This window comes from Canis lupus, chromosome 20 (assembly GCF_011100685.1).
Source record: "Canis lupus familiaris isolate Mischka breed German Shepherd chromosome 20, alternate assembly UU_Cfam_GSD_1.0, whole genome shotgun sequence".
Lineage (NCBI taxonomy): Eukaryota > Metazoa > Chordata > Mammalia > Carnivora > Canidae > Canis > Canis lupus.
The window spans coordinates 1,862,518-1,883,273 of record NC_049241.1 but is presented as its reverse complement, the minus strand read 5'-3'; the positions used below and the strand labels follow the sequence as shown (position 1 = coordinate 1,883,273).

The window sequence follows — 20,756 nt, the reverse complement described above, 5'->3', positions numbered from 1 at the left end:
TGGTGTGAGGCAGCATAGCTCAGAAGCCTTATATGTGCCAGTGGTGCTCAAGCTCATCAATCATTAGGAAAATGGGAATTAAAACCACAACAAGATACCATTTCACACCCATTTGATTGGCAAATCTGAAGTCTGACATTGTTACCAGGGGGTGGTGAGGCTGTGGACAAAGGAATGCTCACAGCTATAAGGAAGAGTGTGAAATGGCCCCACCTCTTTGGAAAACAATTTGTCATCACCTGGTAGAAGCTGAACATCTTCAAACTCTATTCAGTGACTCTATTATCAGATATACATGCTGGAAACACTCTTGCCCATGAGTACCAGGAGACACATGAGAATGGCCAGAGCAACATGACTTACACCCAAACCGGAAACAACCTGAATGCCCATCTGTAGGAGGCTAGATTAACACATTATAAAATATCTTATGGTGGAATATCATACAGTAGTCAGAAAGGACCCTGTGGCTGCTCATCCAGGTGGATGAGATCCCAAAGTGTACTGAATAAAAGAAACAATCAACACCCAGAAAAAAAATGTTAGGATGAGTCTATTCACATGAAAGTTCGAACACAGGCAAAACTAAACACATCAGTGTTTACCTACACACATAGGTGGTTAAGCTGTGAAGAAAAGCAAAGGAATAAATTATCCCAGGAATCAGGAGAAGTGGTGACTTCTGGAGGGAGGAAGAGGCGCACATGCACTTCCTCAGTGCCAGTGATGTTCTGTACATGCATGTCCACTTTGGTACGACTATTTAAATTCACAATGAGAAATCATGCCAGCCTGCTGACCTGGAAATACTGATCTCAGTGTAATTGTTAAAGGGATTGGGATGCGCCTGGAGACGAAGTTTGGAGACATGTTGGGAAGGCTCCTCTGTGCAACATAAAGAGTTTGATTTTGTGTTGTTTTTGATTTTATGTTTTCCCCATCTGGAATATTTTAGGATATGAGTGATACTCAGAATATACAACATCTCAGATAAATAATAAGGAGTTGTAGATAACCCTAATAAAAGAATGTCGTAGGTCTCAATCCTTTCCCTGGATTTCTGCTTTCAGAGGCCTTCTAGCTCAGAAAATAGGCCGTGTGCAGAGGAAGGCTAGACCGAGTATTGAAAGGTCAAGAGGAAGTGTTATCTAGGAGAGATGTTACTCTCATACATCAGGGGGACATTATCCTTTGACTACAAAGAGTGAGTGTGTGACTGTAGGTCTAGGAGGAGACTCCGCCTTGCTCCGCTCCACCCGGGTCTGCTTGGGACAGCCATATGCGATGCAGGAGTAAGAGGAGCCAGCAGGGAGTGACTGTCCCAGAGGCTGAGCGGTGAACCATCCTGGGACATGTCCTCTGCAGAGAAACAAGGACAGTGGGGATGGGGGATGATATAGACGTAGTCATGCAGCCCGCAGCCCGTGACATGCCAGCGACAGAGTGGCATCGCATGCTTCTCGTCTGCCAGCTCTGACTGCAGGCACAACAGTTGCTCACCGTCTCCCATGAGACTCTGCAGAGTGAATAAGGCATTGCCTTCCAGAACCTCTTGACTTAGCAGGCTAGATAAGGCAGGCGTCTGGGTGGCCCAGGGAGAGGAATGTGCTAAGTGCCCAAAGAGAGATGTTAGCAGTATGATAAATTAGGTGTTAAAATGCATCAAATTGTTTATCCCCTCTCTGCTTCAAGCTGGTTGATGCTGGATTTGCTTTTGCACATTTATATGAAAATACATCGTTGCTGTGGCTTATAATTTTCTAGTTGAATGACTTTGGGGCAGGCCCACTTTGGAATTTAATTATCCTTACACTGGGAAGCTTTGCTGAGATTCCGTGCTCAGGAGACTGGATGGCCCCAGGCATCCTGTGATACTTATCAAGGAGCCCCTGTGGCTTTAGTATGTCGCAGTGTTGAGGGTTGTGTGATGACATTCCTTTGATGGCCCAGGAAGCGAGATGGACCAGTCTTAAACTAAATTCAGCCCGACCACTATTGTGTAGCAGAGTGAGGCTCTCATCTGCTGGACACCTAACTAGAACTTTTGAAGCCAGACCCTGATTTTGGCAACCCGAATGCATTAGCTCCATGGTGCTTCGTAGGGGAGGTCCCAGCTAAATGTAAAAGAGTCAACTACTGATTCATGGAATGCAAGAGGCTGGCAGCTCCAAGTAGCCGTGACATCGTCCTAGGGGGAAATTGGGGATTGAAGCTATGCAAAACCAGCCTTCTCAAAACCAGGAAATATAACATGGATAGGAAGATAATATGTGGCTGTCCAGAATGTGGTGCTGAAAAAGGCTCACAGGCTGCCTGGGGTTCAGCAGAGCAGGGAGCCACGACTGATTAGTAATGTCTGCTCTGGGTTCAGGAGGGGACTGGGGGTCCGGGTGCCATGGGTTTGTCATCTAATCACTTCCTAGATATCTCCCAGGTACTGGGCCCTGTGCTGGGGGCTTCCTCAGACATTCCCCTCATTCACTCTCAGAGTGACTCTCGAAGGAGGTGACAGTGCTCTTCCTGTGGGCAGCTGTTCATGGAAAGATGTTAAGGAATCCAAAGGAGGATCCTAAATGAAACATGAGGTGTGATGATAGTTATAAGTTATAATTACAATTAAAAGTCATAACTATACATTGATAAGTAAACTGTAAGCAATGACAAACAGATATTAATATATGTGGAAAGGAAGAACCTGGGAGGAAATAAAATGTTCACACTGGTTATCACTGGATAGTGAGGTTATGGATGGATTTCATTTTCCTTTAGGCTTGTCTGTATTTTTCCATTTTTCAGAATGACCCACATTCCCTTTTCAAAATACATAAATTATGTGTGTGGGCGTGGGTGTGTGCATTTTAAAATATTATATATAAAGAAAGATTTGGTGGCATGATTTTTCACTTCACAGATACACCAGGAACACTAATTACTCCTTACCAATGTACTAAGGTAGCTGCTTAGAGTAATGCTAAGCCTTTTGCTTCATCTGGACTGAAACCTTTGGGCAAGAACCCCCACAATCATCTCCCAGTCTCCAACACTGAACAAGTCTTGGCCTTCTTTGGAAAGGCTGAGCAAAAGATAAAAAATCGCCAGAGATCCAAAAGACTTAGCAGCCCCAAAGAAGGCCATCCTTCTCAGGAATCACAGGAACGAGTATCTTATGAGGTGGTATTGCTACAAGAAATTTAGAAACTTGCCAATAACTCCTGGCAAGATCCAGGAAGACTTGGCTTTTTTTTTTTTTTTTTTTAAAGACTTGGCTTTTATAAGCGAAGAATGAACACTTATGAAGAGGGAAGAAGCGGACATCTGAAAAGACTCCATGGTAGCTAGAGCTCTGAGCTTTTCCAGTCGGGGGGGATGAGATTCTGCATATAGAGCACGAAGCCCAGCACCTGGCCCAAGACACGGAAAATATGTGGTTATAATTTTTTTACTTTTTTATTGAAATTCCAGGTCGTTAACATACAGGGTAATATTAGTTTCAGGTGTACAGTTTAGTGATTCAACACTTCCACACAACACCCGGTGTGCATCACAAGTATACTCCTGAATCCCTATCACTCATCACTTATTTTACTCATCCCCCACCCATGTTGTTAAAATTTTTAGAAAGTAAAATTATAGTTACATGATAGCCTACATACTCGTTACCTATTTTTCTAATGATTTAGTAACTTTGGCTTATTAGGAATTATGCTAAGTGGGGCTTTTGAAACCACCCAGTTCGTGCGCCTCCCAAACCACCCAGTTCGTGCGCCTCCCAAGCCAGCGTCTGCCTTCCTTCTCCGTAGACATGGGCGGAGTGCAGACCGAGCCCTGACAGTGGCCGTGGGAGCTGTTGAGCCAGCCAGGGTCCAAGGTGGCTGCTGTCCTGCCACGTGCCTGGTGCTACCCTGACTGCTTTATTTCCCTGGGGGAGCCATTGTAGTTAGCATGTCAGAGCTGGGAAGAGTTCCATCTGGCTCACGGCCGGAAGGATGGAGAATTCCTTCAGCCTTAGGTAGGCTGACAGTCATCATCCTTGTTCCAAATAAAAATGTTTCAAGTACGACCTCCCCGCCCCCGGGCAGATGAAGCCCAGTTCATTTCTGACACAGGTGTGCCTGCCTGATGTGAGTCAGAGGTATAAAAACCCAAATACACTGATCAGAAAACCAGTGGGTGACCTGGCACGTAACTCAGCAGTTGTCTGGAGCATTCTTGCAAAGTGCCAGCCTCCTTTGCATGTTCTCAAATGACTTGACTCACACAATCCTGGCATGCACGTAAGGAGAAGAGGAAGCCAAAAGAAGGGAGCTGGCATTCAGGCAGGTGCAACACTAGACATTTTGAGAACATGGTCATTTAAACTTCAAAACACCTGTGCACGGAAGAGATTCTTGTTATTCTTTCACTAGTAAGGCACTTGAGGCAGTGAGTGACTTTCTCAAAAACCAGAGGATGGGGCAGCCCGGGTGGCTCAGCGGTTTAGCGCCGCCTTCGGCCCAGGGCATGATCCTGGAGTCCCAGGATTGAGTCCCACATCGGGCTCCCTGCATGGAGCCTGCTTCTCCCTCTGCCTGTGTCTCTGCCTCTCTCTGTGTCTCTCATGAATAAATAAAATCTTAAAAAACAAAACAAAACAAAAAAATACAGAGGATGGGTTTGGCCTATGCTGCTATTGAAATGCCCTGGTCCTGGTCCGGGTCCTGGGAGGAGGCTGGGGGTGGGATAATCAGCAGTAAAACATATACATACGTAACCACAGTGGGCCCTGGGGAGGCAGTGGGGCATGGGGGAGCACACATGCGAGAAGGATTATAGGTTGGAGTCACACAGGAAACGGGCAGGCAGCTGGGACCAGGACAGAGAAAGGGCAGCGAAGTAGAGAGCCAGGCATTCTGTCTGGGGTGGAGTAGGGAGGCTGTGCTGTGGACACGGGGAGGTGCCAGGAGTTGTTTCCACTCTGACCCCCCTGGAGCAATGGAACTCTTATTCATAGGATCCTTAGATGAGTTGACCCATAGCTGGTCCCGCAAATCATTGATAAATGAACAGATGACTCAGTACATTTATTTCAGGGTTCTGGAATAGAAGCAGATCCTTGATAGGTACTCTCTAGCCAGTTTGGGGTTACTCGTGTCCTTTGTGGTGGCCTCTCCCAGGAGAAGCCGCCTATAGCCCATCGCCTCTCCGAAACACAAAGAGCACCCAGTTTCCCTCTCCTGCAAGACATCGGCATCGAACATACTGGTTATGAAAGAGGATCCTCCAATCGAATTTTCCTCCCTCAAAGATGGGCATCTGAGTTAACATCTCTGTGCCTGCTCCCTAATGTGTGAAATGGTGTGTAGCAGTAAGGAATGTTTAAGTCATGCCTGGAAGGAACCAGGGGCTTGCAAAATAGTTGTAGGGCATACAGGAGTGGCCCATGGGCCTCCAGGCATGCTCCCCCCCAACGTGGGTTGGTGTCCGCCTCCTCTGAGCCACTTCATTTCCTCATTCATTCATTCTTTCCTTCATCATTTGTGATTTCTAGAATGGAGGCCATCCTAGCTGCTAGGGACCAGACACCAGGACAAATCAATAAAACATGGCCCTTGTCTTCAAAGAACTCGTGGCTATCTACTCACGCTAGCTGTTGATGAGTCCTGGATAAAAGAGATGTGAACAGAGTGTTCTTAGGGCTTCAGGAGGGAGCAGCTAACGGGCTGGGAGATGCCAGGAAAGGCTTCAGAGTTCGGAGAAGGCAGGAGACAGACCTGAGCCCAATCGCAGGCATGGGCAGAGGTGGTGAGCTGGAGAACGAGATGCCCTTCTTTGGTTGGTGTACAGGGTGGGAGAAGGGGTGGGCTGGGGCAGGAGGCCAGAGCGAGAAGCTGGTCAGGGCGAGGGGCTCGGGGACCATGTGACCACACCCGGTGACATGATCACTCGGCCGCTCCCTGCTGCCGTGCCATCACGCCGTGGGCCACAACGCACCCCTGAGAGCCAGCCTGGCTGCGTTCAGGTTCTACTGAGTTCTAAGCCTCAGGCAAGCTGTGTAGCCTCTCCGGGCCTCACTCTTCTCCTTGGAAAAATGGGTCTGAAGAGCCGGAACCACCTCACGGGGGTTGTGAGGGTGAAACGAGTTAGCACGTAACATGCTTAGACCGACATGGAGCCAGTAAATCTCAGCTGTCAGCATTGGCTATTATGTAATGCCTGACTCGGCACCAACGTGCTGCAGGGTTATTTTCCATAAATTCTCTCAATCAACCCTCACAAAGACCCCGGGAGATAAGCATTATCGATCTGTTTCACAAATGAGTCTATTTCTAGCTCCCCCTATGCAGTTGTATAACCCTCTGTGGGTTTTGCTCTATATCGGTCCCCGCCACACACTATTTGGCTGTGGGAGCCCTGCCAGAGACGGAGAGGAGCGAAGTCTGCCTGGCGCTCTGGAAGAGGAGGGGAAATGGTTAAATTTGGCTCCCAGCAGAGCCCATCATGCCTCTGCTTTAGTGATGGGAAACGGGTCCAGCGGAGCCTGGCAGTCCCACTCATGGGCCCCATGACAAAACGTGCCGGGCGGATTTTTTTTTCAAGTTATAAAATTTGGCAGGAAGGAGTTTGGTGGATGTGGATGAAGGAGTGAGCTGCCTGAGTGGGATGGCTCGGGGGTAAGTGAGAACTCCTAGCACATACTGCCCCCAGAACGGGCAGGCGGATGCCCTCCTGCCCCCTTCGTTTGAGGACATTCTAAGGGCTCGTGGGGCTAGTGTCCTTCCCCTCCCTGGGTCAGATGCCCCCACCTTGCCACCTGAGCTGCTGCCTGCTGGTAGGAACATCCACTGTGATCATCCGACATATGGGTTTCCTCCCACAAATCCTGGGTTTCCTGAATTTTTCCTAATAAAATGAACAGAGCATTGCTTCAGTTGGGCATCCAGCAACTCCTTTGATGAAGCTTTCTGTGGCTTTGGAAAGGGCAGGGCAAGCACGAGGCTAATGTTTTCTACTGGATGCCAGACCATGCTAAGTCCTTGAGGTAGGTTCATCTAAACCTTCCAACAGCGTCTCGGGGGAGGTGTTGTGATACCTGCCACATGTGTGCACATGGAGAGGTCCCAGCCAAGTCCACAGTCCTGTACGTGACAAATGGGGGACATCCTTGATAGAGGGGAGTGCTTTTCATTCTAGCACCCGCCCCTGCCTTTCAAGGTGTTGGTGGCTGCAGGCTTGTTTTCCGCCCAGCCTTCCTGGGTCTCTGCCTGGTGTTGGTCCATGATCGGGCCTCACCTTCTGGGCACAGGCAGGCAGAGTGTGTGGCAGCAGAGTCAGAGCTTTCAGCCTTGGGCTGCATGCCTTCACATACATCCTCTCATTTCATCTCAAAATCCCAGCGAGGAGGTACCATGACCCCATTTCACAGGTAGAGAAACTGAGGCCCACAGAGATCTGGAAGCCAGTTTATGGGAGGGCTGGAGTGTAAAGCCAGGGCTCTAGACCACAGGCAGACTGTCTGTGCCATCAGAGGAAACATCTTCAAGGCAGGCAGTTACAGAGAGCTGTCTATATGCTGGGAAGGCCCAGAGCATCCCATATACCTTTGGTCATTTATGTCACAATGCCCTCTGAGGTTGGCGGTGGTAGGATTATCCCCATTTTACAGATGAGCAAACTAAGACCTAGAAAGTTTGATCACTGAAATAATGACTAAGCAAAGGATTAAAGGGAGAAATCGTTTTTCAATGTGGGGGGAAATTCCACTTTGTCAAACCTGGGGCATGGCCACACCAGGCCCAGTTTATAAATTCTGAGAAGTTCTGCAGCATATTCATGTCAAGGGCTGCATATGCTATGCTGGGAGCTGCCCCGCCTCCCAGGGCCGGATGCCAGGCAGGCCATCTGCTCCTGGGGCTGGGCCTCCCCCTCTGACAGTCATTGCCTCCTCCCAGAATGACTGTCTCCCAACTGGCTGCAGCCATTAAAGAAGTTCCAGGAAAAAGATCTTCGCCAGCCTCTTCTGCAACCTGATTTCTGCTGCTGTGGATATTGCCTTGTCTGCGTAAATGTCCCTGCTAATTTTCTGCCGCTGTTCTCTGCGGAGGCTGCGGGATGCCAGGGCAGGAGGGGAGGGAGAGAACCTCTGTGCCTGGCACCCGCTGAGAGCCCAGCTTGCAGGTGCCCTGACAAACAGCATCCTCTGTCTCTCCTTCCATTCTCCATGGCAGCCCTGGAAGCTTCCGAAGGTCAGATCCAATCACTGTCCTATGCAGAGCCATCCTCTGTAAGGAGAAACCCCTTAGTTCCCCTACAGGCTCTGGCTGCCTCACTTCTTAGAACTCTTACTAGCCACTCCCTCCTGTCCAAAGAAGGCTCCCTGTGCTCCCTTCTCTTTGTGTCCCCGGGGCCTCTCACAATACATGCCCACAGGTGTATTCTCTGTGTCTGTCCGTCCCGCTGGAGTGTGACCTGTGCGAGGGCAGGGACCATGCTGTTTGTCCCTGTCTGGGGCCCTGGCGCCTAGCACGCAATAAACCTGGCGTCAGTATTTCTGGACGACCTCAGTCAAGGTTGCTGGTTGCTGCCTTCCTGTAAGTGCAGGCTCAGAGCTACCAACCAGGTGACTTGCCCAGGGCCCCACATGGTGATGTCAGGAACCAAACCCAGTCATCCTGACTTCAGTTTGCTCTAGTCCCAGCCACCCAGCAACTGTGGTGTTTATTTAAGCACCTCTCGATTCCTTGGTGCCGAATGTTTTCAGAGCAGAAACAGCAAGAATCACAACATCTTGTGCAACCGCAAAGGGGAAGTTCCAAGTGGAGGTCAGCCTCCAGCGGTGGAGGAGGGAGCTCAGACAGCCTCAGGCTGGGGGTTCCCCTTCTCCTAGGGAGACGGAGCCTAAATACACACAGCTGGCATGCCCCTGACACCAGAAGGGGTAGGACATGGGGGTGACAGGGGAGCAGATCAACAGATGGTGCCGCACCTACAGCAGGTGTGCGGGGACAGGGCAGGCGGGTCCTGGCAGGTGAGCGGAGTGAAGCGATGGAAAACCCCATGCCAGCCTGACTTCCTGACGTGCCTGCCCCTGGCTGTGAACTCCAAACCTGGGGGCTGTGAGGTGGGGGGCAGAGGGATCCAGGCCCTGGGGCTCCTCCAGTCAGCCAACTAGTCCTTCCTAAGCTCCTGTGATGCCCCAACATTTTCACCTGCTGAGGATATAGTAGGGAGCACTGTAGATGACACCTTTGTTGCCTTCATAGAACGCAGCCTAGTTAGAGGCAGAAAGAGGTGTGGTAGTGGACAAGTGGTTTTGGACGGTGACCCGGGCCTCTTTCTACTGCAGTGGTTGCAGAAGGCCTGAGATCGATGACATGAAGCCAAAGTCACTGTGTGCAGACTGAGGGGGCATCCCCATTGGACGCCTTGGCAGGGGCAGAGGCTCCCAGGTGGGAATCGGCTTGCTGGGCTTGCTGGGCATCCGCACCCTCCCACCCCATGCCCAGTGACAGCACACTAACCTGCCGTCAGCCGGGAGAGAGCACGTACACTGTGGAAACTAGCCAACACTGCATATCGGGACTCCCTTCTCCCTCGCCCCAGTTGTGCAACATGTCGGAAAGGAGGCCGCAGGCAGAGGAGAGGAGGGAGGTGAGGATGTCATCACAGAGGCAATAGCTCTGTTCTCTTGCGGTGAGAAGTCTCTGAAGGGATTAAGGCGGAGGAGTAATGTGATTTGATGTTCACTTTGCCAGACAGATTCTACAAAACAAAGACTCGAGTCCAGGGAACAGATACATGCAGGGAGGGGGAGGCACTGATGTATCAGAACCGGGGCCCAGGCCAGAGCTGAATGCACAGACTAAGAGAACCCCACTTACCACAGGGGCAGCTTCAGGGCATGCATCTGTTGGTTTGGGGGAGGCTGGGGTTGGGGAGGGGGCTGAGCCCATACAGAGAAGGGCCCAGAAGCTTCTGCAACCTGCCAGGGGACAGGGAAGGGGTCCCTGCCAGCCTGCTTCATTTCTGGAAGTGTCTGCATCTCTACAGATAGAAACTGTGGTTTACCCAGCATGGTCCCTGGGGAGATAAGTGGCTGTAGGTCTCCAGGCCTAAATGGTGGCATTCTTGCCACTGGCGAGTTCCACGCGACCTCTGAGCAGGACTGCCGTCCGAGCCGCACGCTGTGATGGGAGCAGGTGCTTCTCCACCTCAGCTGCACACCAGAACCCTGGAGAGCTTTCCCCACCCTGCACCAATTAAACCCAGGGGTTCTTCTGGGGGTGGGACCCAGCCTCAGCATCTGTGAAAGCTCTCCAGGCGATTTCAAGTTGCAGACCAAGTTGAGAACCACTGGATTGGAAGAAATTTCTATGGAGTCAGAGGCCAAGTATTTTTCCACATGATCTCTCAGGGGTAGATTCTATTAACAAGCAATTTCAGGAATAATGGCAGTGCCTTGCGTCGCTCCTCCAGGTGCTAAGTGAAACCCTGAAGGGCTCCTCTGCCAAGCAGGAGCCCGACCGCAGCAAGAGGCTGCCTGTAGTGTGACCGGCTCGAGCACTTGTTCACCTGCATTAACTGTGGGCTGAATTAATACAGCACCTGCCGCATCCCCAGAGGATGCTAAAGTGCTTGTGCCGTCCGTTCTCGAAGCCCTGCCCCTTTTGCAGATGGGAGCTGACTATTTAGAGGTTCCGGCATCATCCTCAGCTGACCCCAGAAGTGGCAGGTGGGCAGGTGGGGTCTGCCCGGATGAGCATTGGTCAGGAGCAGGTGGCTGCGTGTTCCATGGAGCAGCGGAGAGGGTGCGCAACGTTTGTCCTACGTTTCTAGGAAGAGGGTAGGGAGGACAGATACCAAAGGCCAGCGAAGTTCATGCAGATTTTTTGTGCACTGCTCAGAGAAGAAATGGGTAGTGTGGCGAGACGAACCTGTGCCGTCCTGTCCCGACACACCCTGGCAGAGAGGAGTTGTTGCAGGCTTTGGGATGAGGCGCTTGTTCCCTTCACATGCATCTGCTTGTCCCTGTTGAGTGCCACAGGCTGGGATACAGCACTGGGCCTCTGCTGGCAGCAAGCGGACAAGGCTGCTGGCCTCTTGAGCTGAACCTGGAAGTGAGGGGAGAGAGCCAGGGCCCGAGCAGGCAAGTGAATGGCAAAGCAACGGCATCCAGTGATGAGCAGTTACAGACCTGTGTAAGTGACGGGGCCAGTGTGGCTCAAAAAGGCCCAAGTAGGGGGGCCACCCCAGGTGATCGGTGGAGAGGCCTCTTTGTGGTGATGTGGGTCCCAAGACAGGGGCATGAGGAGCAGCTATAGCAGAGCATTCAGAGAGAGGGGGTTGGCTGGGTCAAAGGCCCTGGGGCAGGAAGAAGCAGGTGCTGCTGGAGTGACGCTGGAAGGCCTGGTGAGGACAGGGAGGTAAACTGGCCAGAGGGAGTGTCCAGGCAGGCAAGGGACAGGGTGACTTGTATTCTAGCCCCACTGGTGACCGGTGGGTGACCCGAGAGCCACCAGCAACACACTCAGATCTACATTTTACCACCTTGCTGGATGACTTGGGCCGTAAACTGAACTTCTCTGATTTTCATTTTCAGCTGTAAAGAAAACAAAGCATAAGATGACGATAAAGGTTAGAAATCTTATATGTGGATTAACAGAGGAACTGAGGCATAGTAAATGCTCAGGAACTGGCAGTGGTGGCTCTCCCTTTCTTCCTTCTCCTCCTCCCGCCCCCCCCCCATCCCCTCATTATTGGCAGAAATTGGATGGGTGTTGCTCACAGCATTCACTCTGCCCAAAGGGGAATCAGGTACTCCCATGGGTCTTATGCCAAGAAGATGAGTCTTGAAAACTATCTGTTTGAGAATCTAAATGCCCTTTCACTAGCCCCCCCTGTGGGCAGGCTGGCTCTGGCTGGTGCAGGTGGGCCGAGCCATAGCACGGTGGCACTAGTGTTCAGGCCACAGAGTAGCCCTGCCACATTGGAGGTCTTCCGGGGTGACTGAGTGCCCAGCCGAGCTCTGCTTCTGGACGCTAGGGCTTCTCCTACACAGACTTAAGGTGCAAAATATAGCTGTTTCTTGTAAAACCTACAACCCTCCTTCCTTCAGAATGTCCACTGTGAGCTCATAACCGTGCTAGCTACTAAAGAAAAAGCAGTGTTTGCATGTCCTGGAGAAGGTTGTAAGTGGTGGTGGAGGTAAGCAGAAGGCAGCTGTCGCCCCTGCATCAACAGAGGGATTACAGAAGCCCTGAGGAGAGAGGAGGCTTAGAAGAGCCTGCTAGAGGCTGTGAAATCTTCCTCAGAGGAGGGAACCTTCAGGAAGGGGAGGGATTTGCCAGCTGGAGAAAGGGGGAAGAGAATACAAGGCGCCCTCGTGATGGGCATTCCAGCAGCCCATAGAAGGATGGGAATAGAGGTAAAACCATCCACAATGGGAAGAGCTGGATGTCACTTAGGATTCTTCTGATCACAAGTGACAGACACCAGCACAGCAGGTTGGGGGGACAGTTCTGGCTTCAGGTCGGGCTGGCTCCAGGGCCCCCACACCACCTTTAGGGCTTGCCATCCCTTCCCAGAGCATTGGCCCAGGTAGCCAGGAGAAGGCATCTTCAGCCTCTTGCCAGGTGTGAGCCACACAGGCTGTGGGCCTCAAGGATGAGTCAGCCCGACAGAGCCCTGGGGTCTGCTCAGATCGACTTGAGGCCCCTGCCTGTCCCTGGGGCAATCACTGTGGCCACGGCCAAGGTGTGTCCTGGGTGGCTGAGGGCTGGCTCACCTGGGTGGCTGGCTAGGGAGGACCTGGCACATGCACTGGGCCTGCGGCGTTGGCAGAAAGTAGCTCCTGGATCCTCACGAGCCCCCTCATCTCCACGGAGGGAGGTACTATTCTCGTTAGTATCCTACAGGGGAAGGAGTGAAGTGGGATGGGGAGTTCCCAGGGGAGTTCCTAGGACAGCCTGGATTTGGGCTCCGTTCTGTGTGGCCTGGAGCTAGCATTTTAACAGCAGTGCCTCTCACTAATGCATCTAGCCTGTAAATCTGTCTTCCACTTGATGCTGGTGTCTTGAAAGTTCTGTATTGCTCAAGCCATGCTCAGTGGTCTGTTGCCTTCCTAACCTGGTTCCCTCTCACCCCTGCAGGGCCCTCATCTTTGTGTCCCATGGAGCTGGGGAGCACTGCGGCCGCTATGATGAGCTGGCTCAGATGCTGGTGGGGCTGGAGCTGCTGGTGTTTGCCCACGACCATGGTGAGTACCCCCCAGGGGACAGGGCCCGCTGCTGGGGACCCCACCCTCCCATCACCTCACCTCCCTCATCCCTCTGCCTCTGTTATTCTCCTGTGATTCCTGCGGTGACACTGAGAAAAGACATTCTCCATGGGATGTCTCTGAGTTTAAAAAAAAAAAACAAAACTGTAGTCATGTAAACAAAAAAATGTGTCTGACCAGCAGTTTCTGTTGAGTCTGGGATTGAATGAAGACTGATTAGAAATCTCAACTGAAAAAAAAAACCAAAGCCAGAATCTGTTTATGTAAGAACTTGCCCCAGGCCAAGGAATCCTCTCTTGCATTTATAAAGTGCTTTCTGTACAAAACAGGCCCTGGTTTTCTCCCAAGGGACTTCAGATAGATGTGGTATAGGCAGTGCAAATACAATTCAACCCCACTTTCACTGCAAGACATTTACAAAGCATTTCAAACCAGGAGAATAGTAAAAATCTCAAAGGCCGTGTTGGTCACAAGAAAGCCCCAAACACACACATGCATGTGCACGCACACACACACATATGCATGCATACACATTCTTGCACACATACACACACACACACACACACGTCCCCAGGCCGATGCTTTGATTCTTTGTCCTGTAACAAAATCCACAATCACCGTCAAAATGCAGTGTTTATTGCCTAAGTCAGTATGTCATCCCTTCATTTTTGTGATATTTTTCATGGTTTGGAAAGCTCCCAATTTAGATCCTTCCTTGCCTAACAGTCTTTAAAAACAAGGTGTTCCCCCATGACTGAACATGGTGATTTCTCCACTGCTTCAGTGTAGAAATCTATCGTCCTGGCTCAGATCCAGCAAGGTGGTTTCTATTTTATGGGATTTGAAAAACAGATAATTAAGTGGCATTGCTGAAAAGAGGGAGGTGGGGAGCAGAGATGGGGCCAAGGAGTCCTTGAGAGAGGGAAAGCATATCTGTGCAGACAGACGATGAGCAGGGGATGAGAAGCTTGCTGGGGCATTTTGTGTAAAAAGAAGTATAAATGTGGATTACCAAGAGCCCCTTTTAAGCCAGATATGTGCAAACGTCTTTGTAACTGGGAATATTGATTAAATCCTTTCTTGTTATGGTTGTAATGTTCTTTAGTGCTTTGCAAATGGTCCCAGTAATATTTGTGAGGCTGTTTGAGACATGATATTTGAGGACTATCCTGATTTTCACTATGGGGGCTGTGTCATTATGAACCTTGGCAATGTGTGCTGCGTGTAAAGGCCGAGGATGGGAATGCCTCTCTTCCTGTTGTCTTTGTTTCCATTAACATTTGTTGCAGTCATCCCCTCCATCTTCAAACTGAACAACATAGGGACATTCTGGAGGAAAAAAATTATCATACTTTGCAAACACTAAACACCTTTATCCAGAAACTCAAGTGTTTGTTGTGAATCTTGGCGTCAGTTACCTTCCTACCAGCCCCTCTTGGCCACACCTGTGGGGATGAGTACCTATTGTGCACTATTTATTTTGTCTGACTGTGGAACTTTGAAAAACAATTTTTAAAGGCTTCCTTTTTTTGAGTAAAAGGAGAAAAGAAACAGCCCACCTTTTGATGTTTCCAAAATAACATGTAGGATTGAGGCATAGCTTTCTGTGATGTTCTAAAGATCATTCAAAACCGGTTGTTTATGTTCACCTGTTCCAAGTATCTTGATTTATTGGTTTTTTCCTGTGACTCATTGGAAATCTCTCTGGCAAGTGCTAGAGGGAGGCATTATTCAAGAAATGAATCCAGTTGAATGTGTGTGTGACTTTGTTGGTCATGTATAGATGAAAGCAACTGTGGCTTACTTAGTGGGAGAAAGCCCCATGAGTGGGCCGTCATAGTGGGGTCTCGTGCAGGCTGGAGAGGTGGATCCTGGTGGTCAGTGATCTATTCTTGCTGAGACTTCTTGCTGAGACATGTGGAAAAGGAGGGATTCGAACCAAGAACTGCAGATTCTGAAACCTGGCCTCCCTGATGACAAGATATGGATGATTTGGTATTCATACCAGGCACAAATACATGCAGAGACAGGCAGACTTTATTCTTTCCTACATAGATTTTCAATTTAAATAGAGCAGAAATGGGGAGAATGTCGGGCATTTACTGGGCCTGTTGGAGGTACACAAAGGATTAAAAATGCAGAGCTGAGGAAGACTATTCTAGGGCCTGTGGCCACTCCAGGGCCAGTGGGGCCCCAACCCCCTGTGTATTCAGACACATTGTCATCCTGCGCTCCCATGCATCAGCAGAGGTGTGCTGCTAGAACCTTCACCCCAGACAGCAAGAGCGCGCAGGTGCAAACACACCTGGTCCAAGTGCCCACGAGGCTGCAACTGAAGCCTGAGATCTCAGAGACCATATTGAACCATTCCCAGCCTCTGTTTTCTCATCTGCCAGATGGGGAGGACAGCCAGGATTGTGATGGCATAATGTAAGGAGAGGGCCCAGCAGAGTATGGTAACGTCTCCCTCTGCCATCTCCCAGACCACCCCTCAGCCACCGTGCAGACTGCCTCGTGGGCCGCGCACCCACACAGCAGACTCCAAGGCTCTGAGCTGAACCAGCGAAGCCAAGGCCGGGGGCCGGGGCTGCTGGGTTCTGAAGCCACTGTTGCTGCCCCGAGCCTGGTCCTCCGTGTGGCCCAGAGAGGCTGGCGTGAGGATAGAATGAAGCAGTAGATGTGCAAATGCTTTACAAAGTAAACAGAACTGCCGCTGCTGGGTTTCGCAACATAATTTATAGAAATAAAGGTTTCTATAAATCTGCTGCTAACTTGACTTCAGGTTGAATCTCGTTGCCCAACTACATTATAATATCTCATCGTTTAGGCAGAAATCTTGACACACAGTGCTTGCAGCAGTCTGGCTGTGTTTCCCAGCATGCCCGGTGGACTGGCAAGCACAGAGCCGTGCTCAATTAGGATCTCGTTTAACTTTGCTTCTTTAGGGTTTTACGAGATGACCACACAGGCATTAACAGCTCGCCAGAAATGAGAATTATGATTCCTGCCATTGGTTGAGTGCCAGCTGCACATCAAGCTCTGCTCTAGGCACTTTTTGTACATTCTATATGATTAATGTTATTACCCCGATTTAGGGGCGAGGATTCTGAGGCTCTATAGCCAAGGGAGCCCATTCTCATCGCACCAAAGCCCTCATATGAGTCAGACACAGTTTGCATGCAACAGAGGCCTGACCACAGTAACTTCACACACACAAAAAAGGTTTCTTTTTCTCCCATACCATACAAAGTCTGAGGCAGGTATGAGAACAGTGCTGCCGCCACCACCAGAGCCCCAAGCTCCATGTGCACTTTAGCTCAGCTGTTCTTAGTCTGTGGCTTTCCTGCCCATGGGTGCCAGCTCCAGCCTCCTGTTCTCAGCAGGAAGGAGATGTGAGACACCACATGGAGGAGGGGGCTGGGCTTATACCAGGGAAGCTCACCGGCATATTCCAGCTACATCTCATTGGCCGGCACAGCGTCACATGGTTACACCTAGCTGCAAGGGAGGCGGGGAAATCACGTTTGTTCCATGTGCATTCGCTGCTACAAACAAAACAGGGTTCTGTTAGTAAGAAGGAAGTGGAGAAAGGATGCTGCCAGTAGCCACCTATCCCCTGCCATGCCACGCTCCCAGGTTTGTCACTGCAAGGGGCATTTCCCAACCATTTCTACTTCATGTGTTTTCTGGATTTAACAGCATCTCCTGTCTGTCTTATCCATCCTTCTATTCTTTCATAAGGTTTTGATGCAAAGGTCATTATTAGCATCATCAATAAGTAGTGATTAACATTCCTAATTGTGGGTTAGCCCTGCATTAAGTGCCATTTAAGGACAGATTCCTGGACATGAGAACTGACATGCTAATGGTGCAATGACCTGTCTGCCCCAGAAAAATTAAAGGACCCCTATTAAGTGCTGAACGTCATTATAGTAGTTAGTATCCTAAGCAGTAACTCCTTCCTTTGGAGGAGACTGTCTTACCTGTCATCCTGTGTCAGCCCTCCTGTCCTCCACAACCTTCTCATCTGCTGTGTGGAGCCCAGCACCAAGCAGAGGGGAGGTATCACCAGTGTTGGCCGAATAGAGGAAGGAGTTTATTTATTTATTTTAAAGATTTTTATTTATTTGTTCATGAGAGCCCCAGAGAGAGAGTTAGAGACCCAGGCAGAGGGAGAAGCAGGCTCCCTGCAGGGGGCCCGATGTGAGACGTGATCCCAGGACCCCGGGATCATGCTCTGAGCTGAAGGGCAGATGCTCAACCACCGAGCCACCCAGGCATCCCAAGGAGGAAGGAGTATATGATTCAAAATCCACAAGACCAGAAATGTCTTAAACATCTGCAATAGAACATACACATAGAAGTATCCATAGCATCAGGGCACTGGTGGGTCTCATCCTCATGGAGGGGGCCCAACAGAGTGGCCATGAGAACTCTGAGTCTGGTGGCCAAGATTGGGGCAACTTGTCCAGTGAAGCCTGAAACATGGTTGGAGGCTGGAATAGAGGTGGCCTGTATCTCGGGTGTGCGAGGAGAGCATGGTCCCTCAGAGGTACACAGGCATCCCCACGCCTGGAGCACTGTCAGGGTGGCTGGATCTTGCTGGATGAGTCAGAGCATCCCAGGAGAAGAAAGGGTGTGGAGAGAGGCACCCATCATTGAAAGCAGTGGCTCTGACCTCTGCTGCCCATTGAAATCGCTGGAGAGGGGTGGCCCGGGTGGCTCAGCAGTTTAGCGCCGCCTTCGGTCCAAGGCGTGATCCTGGAGTCCCAGGATCGAGTCCCACATTGAGCTCCCTGCATGGAGCCTGCTTCTCCCTCTGCCTGTGTCTCTGCCTCCTGCCTCTCTCTCTCTCTCTCTCTCTCTCTCTCTCTCTCTCATAAATAAATAAGTAAATAAATAAATAAATAAATAAATAAATAAATAAATAAAACCTTAAAAAAAAAAAAAAGAAATCCCTGGAGAATCCTGAAAAATACTGATGCCTGGGCCCCCTCTCCAGAGGGACTTGGATTTCTTAGGTCTTCGGTATATCTGGGGCATCGAGACTTTTGAAAATCACCCCAGGTGTTAGAACCACAGTTCCGGGCAAGGAGACCATAGGGACAAAAAGTGGATGCACGATATGGTGTGCTTGTGTCATGTGCAGGTGGACATCCAGGCCCAAGGATTCACGGACTCTGAAGCGTAGTGGCAGCTACCAGGGGGCGGGAGAGCTCGGGGTTCTGTTGTGAGTCCCTTTGGGTACTTGGAGCTCACGAGGGAATGGAAGCAGGGAAGGCCACCAGGGGACTTCAGGAGCTGTCAGGAGATGGGACCCACGGCAGGGTTCAGCGAGAGAGAGGCAGGAGCAGAGGAGCTTCTGGGATGTCTGAACAGGTGGAAACACCAGAGGATGGAATTTTCTGTGCCATTCTAAATATAGTGCAGAGAAAACCAGGGCTGATGCTTACGTCGTCCCTCGGTCACCAGCTGCTCACGGTGACTCACTGGAAACCCCTCAGCCTTCCACGCAAGCTGAGCGGCTGGTGTGACCAGAAGAGAGGGTCAAGGCCCTGGGGTGGGAAGCACCCTGCAGGTGGAAGGACTCGGAGATGGACACAGGATCCTGCCTGGCATGTGGGCATCTTGGTGGGCTCCAGGTGACAGGGCTGCTACAAGGGGACCCTCCCCAGGGAGCAGCCTCCTGACTCTGGACCTGGCACACCGAGAAATACATTTGCTGAGGCCAGAGCTGCTCTCTTTCTATTTACAAAGTATAAAAGAACCATTCTCAACTGATTAACAGTGAATTAATTATCTGCAAATATTTAAGGGAAAGTGTTAAAAGGAGTTTGTTTGTTTTATTTTTTCTAACTCAGCTGGGGCGTGAGAGAAGAGGAAGTTCTGAGGGAATGTTTGTGGGTGGGGTTCTGCTCGTGAGGGGGTTCCATCCAGGCCCATGAAGGGTATTTAGGAAATTCAGGGGTGGGGGGAAGATGATATGCGTGTTTTCCATACAAGGATAGTTTTGACTCAAGTCCCTTGCTGGACCTATCGAAAAGATTGTCACCATCCGTTACAGTAATGTATTTTTGTCTGAAATGTTTGAAAAATGTGTCAGCTTTTAATGCCTTTAGTAAATGTGAAAGTGAGAATAATGGAGTGAGCTGCCCTTTGATGCTTCAGGAGTTTGGGGAGCCAGCTCCAGGGACAGGGGTAGCAGGTATAGGAGGGTGGGCTATGCACCTGCTGTGTCCCGAGAGCTTTTTGGGTCCCTTCCTCCTTAGTTCACAGGTAAGCACACCCAAACCTTCCATCTCGGATAGAAATATCTGAGTTTATTTGGTCACTTGCCTCTTTCTTGAACAGAACAAACTTCCATGGCCTCTGTTTGCTCATCTATAAAATGATGTAATAGTACTAATATAGTTATATTGTGGTTGTGGGATAGAGCGAGAGGGTTCTCAACTCCAGTGGACAGCAGGGTCCCCAGAAGGCTTGTGGAAATCCAGATGGCTGAACCCCACCCCCAGATCTTGATTCAAGGGAGCAGATTGCAAGGAGAAAGGAGCCAGGTTCACCACAGGTATTTCTTATGTAGAATCTCCTTTAAGCTACAGTGTAGATGTAGTTAAAATTGGAAATGTAATATTTTCTTTTTTTAAAAAAAAGATTTTATTTATTTATAAGAGAGAGAGAGTGCACAAGCAAGGTGAGGGGCAGAGGGAGAGAGAGAAGCAGACTCCCCACTGAGCAAGGGAGCCCAATGTGGGACTCGATCCCAGGACCCCAGGATCATGACCTGAGCTGAAGGCAGACGTTAGCCAACTGAGCCACCCAGGTGCCCTGGAAATGTAATATTTTCAACAAACAGATTCAGTATCTCAAAAACCAGATGTGGTATGAGAACCTATTGCTGGGTCTGCAGGGGGTTCGGGAATATGGAGGGCAGAGAGCTAGCGACTGCCTCCAAGAACCCCAGGACAGTGAAGGAGACAGGCATGTCTTAAAAGAACAGTGGGCAGAGGAGCTTGTTCTGGGGCCGTGGTGGAAACGTGCCTACGGATAGAGGAAGGGAGGGGTTGAGCCTGCCTTGGGGAGTGATCATCGGGGGAATCTTCATTGTCCGAGACACAGTGACCTCGGACAAGTCACTAAACCTCAGTGAGCACCAGCTTCCCCCTGCCCGACCCGTGACGGAGCCACAGTGTCTAGCTGGCGAGGATTACATGAATGTCGTACCTGCTGGGCACAGAGCAGGTGCCGCGCCACCCTCCCCACCCACAGACCCCTTTTCTCGTTGGCACTGCGTACTGTCTTCCTTTTGCAGTTCCTCACGGTTAAATGGACAGTTTCTATCTTTTCCGAAGCAAGTTGCTCACACTTGCCAGGTGTGTTAATCCAAACGCGATTCAGCCCATGCTGACAGGTCTAACCTCCAGCTCCCCATCTCTTCATTGGCATCAGCATCAGTGGCTTCCTTTTGATGGCATCAGGTGTCCTCGCCTCTGGTCTTTTACCT

General features: G+C 50.3%; 1 protein-coding gene across 3 annotated transcripts in view; it reads left to right on the top strand.

The window, feature by feature from the left end:
- The window catches only part of MGLL (monoglyceride lipase), a 114,586-nt gene that overhangs the window by 27,096 nt on the left and 66,734 nt on the right, over nucleotides 1–20,756 (top strand). For all 3 annotated transcript variants that reach the window (XM_038565463.1, XM_038565461.1, XM_038565462.1), the window contains one exon: nucleotides 13,125–13,231. In XM_038565463.1, the coding sequence (XP_038421391.1) occupies nucleotides 13,125–13,231 (107 nt within the window). The remainder of the gene's footprint in view (nucleotides 1–13,124; nucleotides 13,232–20,756) is intronic.